We start from the raw sequence: 11,174 nt of genomic DNA, 5'->3' as shown, positions 1-11,174 counted from the left end.
TATTTGGATGGCCAATTTGGTATGACTGGGGTGGATGTTCGCTGGCCTGGGCATCATCTAGTCCCAGGCTAGTGTAGGAACTAAACAGCCCCTTTAGTTCGCGCTGGAAACATTTCCTGGCCGAACCAGGCCAAGCGCTGTCGCTTTCGGTACCATCACTAGAGCTGACTGGTATGAACACACTAACAGCTCAGAGTTTAGACTAAATCTCTATGACTCGCTAGCTGGTTCATGAACCTTTGCTTTGTCCCATGCGTGTGCAGGCATTTTGTATTCTTGTTATTCCTCCTCTTCCTCCTCCTCAAGTAGTGGCAAGTGGCAGCTCTAGTAATGGGATTGTACAATGATGCCTCCCCTCCAGCCTCTACAGTCCGCCACACCACAGGGTTTCAATCCTTTTGGTAGCGGGAGACTGTTGCCGTCACAGCACAAGTCCACAGCAAGTGCGCTGGTATTGGTACATAGAGGAGGAGGACGACTACCATGTTGGCCCCTGGATCTTCCACATGGATGAGCCTGAATGCTCACCGGTGTTTTCGATCATACACTATGACTAAAGGTAGAAGAAGAGAGGACGAACAGAGCGCGTGCACACAGCACAAGTACCAGTATTGGTCGGAGCTCTGTAGAGAAGATGGCAAAACTAAACTTCGCTCTCTTTACTGAGTTGCAGTGGGAAGCTATAAATACAACTCTACCCATCTAATTCTAGTACACAGACATGCCAGGCTGTCATGCTGCTACAGTGACTAGATGTGACAGCAGGGCTGACTTTGGTGCCTGCCCCTGCTGTGGCTATAGTGCGGCAGGAGAGCCTTTCGGTGCCTGCCCCTGCCGCGGCTACAGTGCAGCAACAGGAGAGCCCTTTCGGCGTCTGCCCCAACTGCATGTTCACACATGGGAGAGCAACATATTACTTTACAATTCTTCCCTAATCCTGCTGCTAACCCTAGAACCTTGTGGGTGGTACGACCCCGGATACCCACGACAGACTACATGGGCTGCGCTGCCAGGAGTTGTCCAGCCTACAAGACGAAGACCTACGGTGCACGGCACTGCTTAGCGTGTACCGCAAGGCATCAAGGGCGATATCCTAAAGATGCTGCGAGATCTGTTAGGATACGTTCGATCCCATGATTTCTGTAATCTATTATTCCTTTCCGGTTATCTCTTAGATCTAACCGACTTGTAACCCTGCCCCCCAGACTATATAAGACGGGCAGGGACCCCCTCAAAATACACACAATATCATACGATAGCTAATACAAATCAACATACCACAGGAGTAGGGTATTACATCGTGCTGACGGCCTAAACCTGTCTAACTCTTGTGTCTCTGTTGCCTTCTTGTTCTTGATTACGCGCACCTCCGCCGATCAATCTACCTTCGTGGGATACCCCTCGGAGGACTGCCGAGCATCTTTTGTCGATAGTTGGTGCGCCAGGTAGGGGTGTGCGTGCTGTTTCTATGACGAACAAGATGGTACGTTTTGCAGGTTATCCGTCCTCTCCAAAGCTCGGCCAGATCTTTACAGTCAGATCGATCTCCTAGGTCATCAATGCTGGCGGAGATAGAGAGATCATTGAGCTAGTGCAGATCAATTCTGCGCCGACCACACCAACACCTGCAACAGCAGATCCGATCTTAGAACCACCTCCGAGGTCGTCTTCACCAACAACTCGCCGCTTGCTTCCTCGCTACCCGAGGAAGCATATCAACAATGACGATCTAATCGTATCCATCGATCAGGTTGGCCTGAAGCTCGCCGACTGCCTCTCCATCGTAGAATCGCCCTGACCACTCTAGTTCAGCGCTGACCACCCTCTGATTCTAATCTATCGGAGGCTGATTAGGAAACTCTAAGGGTTACGACCACTATCCATCAGGATGCTCTAAGGAGCAAATTTGCCGACCAGGTGGGAAACATCTATCCTCTTACCGATCAGCCCTCGCCAACTATCAATATGCTGCAAATCAGCCGGCGTCCCAAAGCATCCCTCCATACCATCCTAGAGGAAAATCCAGACTCTGAGTCCCAGGGCTCTACGGAGATTGTCGCCAAAACCACCACCGTCCAACCTCCTTTTCCACCCTTCTGAGGAGGCAGGGGTTTTTAATGTCAGCATCGACAGCCCTCCACGGGATGGAGAAACCAATGAAGACCGCGTAGCTCGTGTCAACAGAAACGCCAACCATGCGCAGCGCCGGGTGAATGAGGCCGCCATTGTGCTAGCCAAGGCTGCTCGCAACGGAGAACAGCTCGACTCGCAAGGGAGACCACGCCCACTCCGCCACAACCTCGACGATGAGTACGTCCGTGTCGACGGCCATGATGTCTATAAGACCCCAAGCGCCAACTTGGCCGTGGTCGCTAATGAGCTCGTCTGGCTCGAGCAAATGCCAGAGGCCGCCAAGGTCGCCGCAATGCTTAAAGCTGCACACTGCTAGGTCAATGAGATTTGCCAGGATCAGGGACCTTCCTACTCGACAAGCTCAAATCGCCGATCCACTGCGCCAAGATCCAATCGCCACCCCTGGTAGAAGCCGTTTCGCCGACCAGCATCATGATGATGGACGACCCCTCTAGGGGGAGCTAGGGGGAACCGCATCGACTACCCTCACCAACATGACCAAGAAGTCGACCAAGATGTCCGAGCGCACATCAATAATCTCTAAGATGCACGATGTCATAATGACGAGCACCGTTTCTCTCGCCATGAAGAGGAAGTACGCCGGCGTCAAGAATACGAGCAAGAGTTTGGTAATCCAGACATAGCCCTCCAGCCACTTAGCACCGACAATGCTACAGATCCCTGACAGTGACGATCCCGAGGGGCCCTGAGCATTCACGAGAGCACTCCGAAACACTCTAGTGGCCCCCCAGTGGTTTCAAAATCATGAAGGGAGGATGAACCCCACACAGTGGCTATAAGCTTATGCCACTGCCAGTGCGAGCCATCGAGGGAGATACCAGTGTCATGGTGAACTATCTTCCCATCATGCTTACGCCAACCAGTGATGAACTGGCTCATGAGCCTCGCCTCGGATTCCATCGGATCTTGGGAACAGTTGAAGAAGGTCTTCACCGATAATTACATGGCTACATGTACTCAGCCAGGCACCAAGCACTGATCTGAATCTCATCTATTAGAAACCTGTCTGAGCTCCTCCGTAGCTATATTAGACGAATTTCTAAGATGAGGAATTCTATTCCCAATATCACGGAAGCAGAAGTCATCACCGCCTTTGTTCGAGGACTCCATCACTGCAACCTCCGCTCCAAGTTCAATCGTAAGCCGCCAAAGGGGATTGGCGAGATGATCATGACCGCCGATCAGTACGCCGATGCTGAAGAGGCCAAAGTTTGCTTCAACAAGGATGCGAGCACTCACCACCCAACCCGCCATAGCGACGAGTGCCCCTAATGAACGACGCCACGGTGACCACCGCTGATGAGGACATGACACCCATGCATATGACCATGTTTGGCGAATGGTATGGAGGGGTAGGAGGCCAGCAAGGGTGTCCAAGTCAAGAAGGAGGCCCGAGGCTAATTTGGTTCGAGTCCCCATGGTGGAGGCCCAAATTAACTCAAGTTCGAGTCTGCCTCGGCCTCCAGGATCAGTCTGCCTTAAACTGGTCACCCAGGACACATCCAAACTCCATTTTTTGGATGATCCACATATGGTTGGAAAGCTAATTTGATAAGGAAGCCAATCCAAGTGGTCTCACATCAAAAGCCCTTCAGAATCAATGGGAATTATTGAAACAAGTCAGCGTCCAGAATCTACCAGGGTGCTGCGACACCATCTTTTGGTCTAGTGGACGCTAACTTGTTTCGATGATTCCCATTGATTCTGAAGGGCTTTTGATGTGAGACCACTTGGATTGGCTTTCTTATCAAATTATTTTTTCCAACCATATGTGGATCGTCGAAAACAGGAGTTTGGATACATCCTAGATGACCTAGTTTAAGGCAGACTGGTCCTGGAGGCCGAGGCAGTCTTGAACTTGAGTTGCTTTGGGCCTCCACCTCGGGGACTCGAACCGAATTAGCCTCAGGCCTCCTTCTTGACTTGACACCCTTGCTAGCCTCCTACCCCTCCATACCATGCGCCAAACATGGTCATATGCATGGGTGTCATGTCCTCATCAGCCACTACGACGACCGCGGCCACCATCTGGACAGTGGCCATGATCGGCCAGAAGGGTCCAAAGCTGGTCAATATCTCCGCCGTCGACCAGACCACATCATCACCACCAGTTGATGAACCCTACGCTAAGCGTAACTACGACGAGTAGTACAAGAAGATCCTCAAAGGACTATGCCGCCTCCATAAGAATAGCAAGCACAAGATGAATGACTGCCTTGGCTTGGCTAAGGAGTTCCTAGACCAAAAAGAAGGACGGCGACAACTGACGACGGTGCTAGAGGTCGCCGACCACCTAGGGACAACAACAACGCCTTCCAAGATCACGACAAAGTGGTCGCCAGTATCTTCGGGGGCCCCGCCACCACCGAGGGTAGAAGAGATCGAAAGCTCACCGCGCCGCCGGGTGCTCGCCGTCAACACAGAGGATGCTATCGCCAACCCTAGCTATCGCCCCTAGTCTAAGGTCCCCATCACCTTCAGCAGGGCTGACCAATGGGCGGACATCCCTTACACAGGGCGTTTCCTCCTTGTTCTCTATGCAACCATCAAGAAAGTACTGTTTAGGAAAGTGCTCATCGACGGCAAAAGTGCCCTAAACCTCCTCTTCGCCGGAGCCCTAATGGAGCTGGGCCTTGGAATAGAAGACCTCACTCCCTCTGACTCCTTCTAGGGCGTGGTACCTGGCCGGACATCCAAACCGCTTAGAGAGATCACCCTCCCGGTACAATTTGGCACGACTAGCAACTTCCGTGTCGAGCACATCAACTTCTACGTCGCCGACTTCAACACCGCCTACCACGCCATACTTAGTCGGCCAGCTCTGGCTGAGTTCATGGCTAACCGCACTAGGCCTATCTGGTATTGAAGATGCCTTCGCTTGCAGAAGTTCTGGCTCTATGGGCCAACCTCTCCATCTCCTATGCCTACGAAATAGAGAGTCTCTCCCTCACCAAAGCCACAACCTCTCCATCCAGATGGCCAGCATGGTCAACGATGCCAAGACAGTGCCCGCTGATGACCTAGAGATCCTAGCGCTGGAGCCTCCTCGTGCCTCCGCCAAGTCCAAGGAAACAAAGGAGGTCAGTCTCGGCCTCGATGACTCTACCAAGACCATCAAGATTGGGGCACTTCTCGACCCCAAATAGGAAAGCACGCTCGTCTCCTTCCTATGTGCCAACACTGATGTGTTTGCTTAGAAACCTATAGACATGCCGGGGGTACCACGAGAGAAGATCAAGCACTCCTTGAATGTCTGGCCGACCACCAAGCTGATCAAGAAGAAACTCCGATGATTCACGCCAGACAAGAAGGAGGCTATTAGGGTAGAAATAAAATGGCTCCTAGCAGTTGGATTTATTAAAGAAGTGTATCATCCTGAGTGGCTGGCAAACCCAGTCCTCATTCAAAAGAAGAATAAAGAATGGAGGATGTGCGTTGATTACACTGCCCTCAACAAACACTGCCCTAAAGACCCCATCGGTCTGCCTCGGATAGACGAGGTTGTAGACTCCACCGTTGGCTGCGAACTCCTCTCCTTCCTCGACTGTTACTCCGGCTATCACTAGATATCCCTCAAAGAGGACGACCAGATTAAAATGTCGTTCATCACGCCTTTTGGTGCGTATTGCTATACCACCATGTCCTTCGGACTCAAAAACGCTGGGGCAACCTACCAAAAAGACATCCAGACATGCATTGACTAACAGATAGGCTGGAACATCGGAGCTTACATCGACGATGTGGTCGTCAAATCCAAAACCACTAATAATCTCATTGCTGACCTCGAAGAAACTTTTGCCAACCTAAAAAGATACAGATGGAAGTTGAACCCTTCAAAGTGCATCTTTGGAGTTCCATCCGGCATACTCCTGGGCTACATTGTCAGCGCCCGTGGTATCGAACTCAACCCCGACAAGGTCTCCGCCATTACCAATATGAAATGACCAACCTACGTAAAGGATATACAAAAACTCACAGGGTGCATGGCTACTCTTAGCCGCTTTATATCACGCCTCGACAAAAAGGGGCTACCGTTCTTCAAACTACTCAAGGCCTCCAAGCGTTTTCCTAGTCGGAGGAGGCTGATACGGCCTTCGAGCAGCTCAAGTTGTTTCTAACAAAGCCTCTGACCATGACGGCGCCCCAACCAGACAAAACCCTATTGATCTACATCGCCGCCACTTCTCATGTCATTAGCACAACTATCATCGTCGAGCACGAGGAGTTCGGGCATGCCTATAAGGTGCAACATCCGGTCTACTTTATCAATGAGGTTCTTAACGAGTCTAAAACTCATTACCCTTAGGTTCAAAAGATGTTATACGCCATTTTGGCCACGTCACGCAAGCTCCGCCATTACTTCGAGTACTACAAGATCGCCGTGGTCACCGAGTTCCCTCTAGGGGACATCCTCCACAACAAAGAGGCCAATGACCACATCATCAAGTGGGCAGTCGAGCTTGACACTTATTCTATAGAATTAAGAAGCAGGCACACCATTAAGTCACATGCGCTGGCTGACTTCGTCGCTGAGTGGACCGAGATCCAAGAGCCCATCCCCGTTGCTTGCCCCGAGCACAAGGTGATGTATTTCGATGGCGCCCTCAATATCAACGGTGCTGGTGATGGCATTTTATTCATTACTCCAACTGAGGACAAGCTCCATTACGTCCTCCGAATTCATTTTCTAGCTTCCAACAACGCCGTGGAGTATGAAGCATGTCTCCACAGACTCCGTATAGCCATCGAGCTCAGCATCAAACACCTCATGGTATACAGAGACTCTGCGCTGGTCATCAACCAAGTCAACAAAGATTGGTCCTACTCCAATGAGAAGATGGACGCATACTGCACCGAGATTAGAAAACTCGAAAGAAAGTTCTATGGTATCGAGTACCACCACGTGGTACAAGATCAAAATCAACTCGCCGACCACCTATCTAGATAGGCTCTTCTCACGTTGCAATTCCGCCTGGGTTCTTCGTTCAAGACCTCTTTATGCCGTTTAGTAAAGAAGAGAAGGAAGTTCAAGAAATTCCCCCCACCGAGCAGCTAGTACTTGAAGTACCTTCGTTGGCCGTAGATTGGAGGGAACAGTTCATCAAGTACCTCATCAGCGCTGATGTACCCATCGATAAGACTAAAACTGAATGCCTCATCTATCGCAGCAAGCGTTACGTGCTAGTAGACGAGAACTTGATGAGGAAAAGCGCCAAGGAAGGGATACTGTAGAAATGCATCACCCGAGAAGAGGGTGTAAAACTACTCCTTGAAATACACGCTGGCTCCTATGGTAATCACATGGCCTCCAAAAACTTGGTCGGCAAAGCTTTCCGAGCTGGTTTTTACTGGCCCACGGCCATCTCTGACGCAGAAGACCTCGTCCTACGTTGTGAAGGATGTCAATTTTTTGAACGGTCGATCATCTTCTTTAGCTCTATGAATCGAAAACGGCCGAGCGACTTTGTGAGGATGTCTGTGAGTTGTCGACCAGTTTCGACAAACTCGATGATGATCTGCCCTCCATCGATATAGTCCCTAAGGAAGTGAAACTTGATGTCGATGTGCTTGCTTCGATCATGGAGAACTAGATTCTTCGTGGGGGCGATGGCAGGCTGGTTATCTACCATTAGTGCTGGTGGATGAGCTTCCACACTGGTCAGCTCGCCCAGTAGCTGGCACAGCCACACAGCTTGGCATGCCGCTGTGGCCACCGCCACGTACTCTGCCTTGCACATGGACAGCGCCACCACCTTATGTTTCAGCGACAACCATGAGATTGGAGCCGACCTAAGGAAGACAAGCACGCTAGAGGTGCTCTGCCTTTCGTCAATGTCCCCCACCATGTCTACATCGCTGAACACAGTGAGCTGTAGCCCACTTCCACCGGTCTTGGGGGGAGACGATCCCCTGATCCATCGTCCCCTTGGCATAGCGCAGTAGCCGCTTCACCGCGGCCCAGTGATCCTCTTGGGGATCCTCCATGAAGTGGCTGACATAGCCCATGGCGAACGCAATGTCTAGCCTCGTGTGGACTAGGTAGCGTAGACTACCGATGATGCTCTGGTAGAGTGTTGCATCTACCTTCGCTGTGGTACTAGCCTTTATTAGCTTTAGCCGCTCCTCCATCGGAGTCACGCATAGCTTGCACTCAACCATGCCGCTCCGCTCTAACAGCTTCGAGGCGTAAACGCTCTGACCGAGCATGAGCATCTCCTTTCCCTATCTCACCTCGATGCCAAGGTAGTAGGAGAGCATGTCGAGATCACTCATTCAAAAACAAGCCGCCATCTCACGCTTGAAGTTGTCGATGTCCTCCACACTAGTAGGAGAGCGCGCCGAGATCGCTCATTCGAAAATAAGCCACCATCTCGCGCTTGAAGCTGTCGATGTCCTCCGCGCGCGGGCCGATGATGATCAAGTTGTCCACATACATGCTGACAATGAGCTCCTCCTTCCCCATCACCGTGTGTAGAGCACATGGTCGGTTGCGCACCTCATGAATTCAAGCTCGCCCAGCGTGGCGTCAAGCATGGTGTTCCACGCTCATGAGGTCTACCGTAGCCCATAGAGCGCTTTACACAGTCGGAGCATCCTGTGCTCTGCTCCTTTGATGGCAAAATCCAAAGGTTGCCTGACGAAGACCGTCTCCGCTAGCTCACCGTTGAGGAAGGCTGATTTTATGTCTAGGCGATGGACGCGCCAGTCCTTCGCTGCTGCCAAAGCCAGCAGCAGTCGGATAGTGACGAGGACATGACCTCCATATATATGACCATGCTTGGAGAACCATATAGAGATCGAGGAGATCAACAAGGGTGTCCTAACTAAGAAGGAGGCCCAAAGCTCATCCGGTTCGAGTCACCAAGGTGGAGGCCCAAATCAAGTTTGAGTCCATCTCGGGTTCTGTGACTAGTCTGTCATAAAATTGGTCACACGGGCGCATCTGGGCTCCATTTTCGATGATCCACATATGGATGGAAATCTAATTAGATAAGGAAGCCAATGCAAGTGGTCTCACATCAAAATCCCATCAGAATCAGTGGGAATCGACAAAACAATTTAGCGTCCAGAATCTACCAGGGTGCTACGACACCGTCTTTTGGTCCGTTGGACCATGTATCGTGTTTGGGCCCATTAGGGGGCGCTCCAGGGGGTGACGCCCAAGACTCTATAATTAGCAGCCATCGCTCTCCTTAGGGTTTGGGTTTTGTTTAGTTCTTGATTTCCTTATAAAATAGACGTCGTTTTGCTGCAACTGTGCCGTCAAGATCGCTTGCTGTGAACCAGGGCCCTAGTTCTTGATCTTTTTTGCCTGTGGCAATTAGTTCTTTTGAATAAAGACTTGAACTCCTTCTCGTTATCATAAGCCTCATATTTATTTGCAATTTTAGATTGCATTCATCCTATTCTTGCTTGTGTTCTCGATTCGCTTGTAGGAAAGCCTTCTCGGTGAGGTCAATCGCGTTCGTGTGGTTGATAACTAACGGAGCAGTGGTGTAACGGTTGTGGGGGTCCGAATCAATGTTGGTTCAAAGCCTAGATCGTGAACATCGAGTCTCCACCAATCGACGCTATCGTACCTATTAGAAGATCAGGCCTTGTCTACATCAAGTGGTATCAGAGATCTTGTTGCCCGTTAGGTATAACTTTGTTTTCCCCTTTAGATTGTTACTGTTTTGGCATTACCTATAGTCCACAAAAAGCAAAAAAAATATACACCGCCACATATTCGCTGTCCTATAGCCTCGTTGTGCCGTGCAATTTCATCTCTATTTTGTGTTGTTGAGTTTATATCCTAGGGCAAGTTCTGGTTGCTGGTTTTAGATCGTTTTTGAGTCCAGTTTGAGTCTTTCCCTTTGTTTTTTCATCATAATCCGTGACACCTTCAAGTCTTGCTGTGTGTCCTTTGTATCCATCAAACCCTAGTCCACGCCATCTAATTTGTTACACTTGTCTTCACTGTTTGCATCTATCCATAGCCACCGCAACAACTTTTGCGCGCATTGTTCCTGTTTTATCCTCTAATTCGGAGTCAGTTCTTAAAACTAGTCTAGTTTTCACATACGAACTCAGATTTCGACGTTCCATATATCAAAATTGATCTAAAAATTTCAGATCCGTCCGTCCCCCACTTTGCCGGGTTCAGAAAATTTTATTTTGGCCAAAAACTGGTCATAAGATCCTCTTTTCGTGGTCACAAGCTTTTTGTCAATTTTGAGCACGTCTTCTGAATTTTCCACAGGCCACACCTTTCACTTGTTTAAGCTCATATTTTCTGTGGTTACTTCTTTTGTGCTCCTAAGTGAAAAAATATCAAAAAAATAAAAATAAAAAGTCAAAGAATCCCAAAAATACAATGATAGCCCCAAAAATAGGGAAAAAAAGAGAGGGGCAAAAGTGGAACAATATCTAGAGGAGCACATAGAGTGCGCCATTTGAGCTGTGTTTGTGTGCTGATTTCCACCATGTTCCTAATCATATTCCTGCTGTTCACATCACTTGATATATCTGGTACTTGGAACGTGAGTAGACCAGCAACTAAGACAAGTACTCGGGATACTTGTTTAGCTTTGCTATTCAGTTGCGAATATTGCTATTCCTTGTTACTATATTGTGCCTGTTCAAGCTCCACTTTCTTCTAACCAAGTACAGGTTCACCTTGCAACTGTTACACTCAAGCTACAGTGGTATCACAGTCACTGACTGATTGTACCGCCTATTGCTTTGGTAAGAACACTTGTAAGACCATGGTAAGACGCTTGAGAGTGTGTGACTTTACTCCTTGACCACATCCTATAGTAGCTGATAGGAAAATACATACTTGTGTGTTTTCTTGTTTGATTCTAACAATGACATGTTGTTCGTATCCACCGACTTATGATGGTATAGGTGCCGATGAGTACATGGAGTGGGAATTTACCATAGATAACATATTTGCTACTCGCTTTATGTGTCCAAGGAGGAAGGTAAAAAATACAGCTAGTGTTTTGCGATATTCTGCTTTATCTTGGTGGGAGTCT

At 49.4% G+C, this 11,174-nt stretch overlaps 1 protein-coding gene across 1 annotated transcript; it reads left to right on the top strand.

The window, feature by feature from the left end:
- Positions 1-5,138: 5,138 nt before the first annotated feature.
- Positions 5,139-7,102, top strand: LOC136451422 (uncharacterized). The gene is made up of 2 exons (XM_066452131.1): positions 5,139-5,234; positions 6,461-7,102. The coding sequence occupies exons 1-2, from the start codon at positions 5,139-5,141 to the stop codon at positions 7,100-7,102; spliced, it is 738 nt and encodes a 245-aa protein (XP_066308228.1).
- Positions 7,103-11,174: the final 4,072 nt, after the last annotated feature.

Source organism: Miscanthus floridulus, chromosome 1 (assembly GCF_019320115.1).
Source record: "Miscanthus floridulus cultivar M001 chromosome 1, ASM1932011v1, whole genome shotgun sequence".
Taxonomy (NCBI): Eukaryota; Viridiplantae; Streptophyta; class Magnoliopsida; order Poales; family Poaceae; genus Miscanthus; species Miscanthus floridulus.
This window is presented reverse-complemented; position numbering and strand designations above follow the sequence as displayed.

What these genes read in the sequence shown, in the direction of transcription:
- LOC136451422 (XM_066452131.1), top strand. Translation starts at nt 5,139, where the DNA reads ATGGTCAACGATGCCAAGACAGTGCCCGCTGATGACCTAGAGATCCTA. An exon ending in AGTCCAAGGAAACAAAGGAG is followed by an intron (nt 5,235 to 6,460) that starts GTCAGTCTCGGC and finishes CATTACCCTTAG; the next exon opens with GTTCAAAAGATGTTATACGC.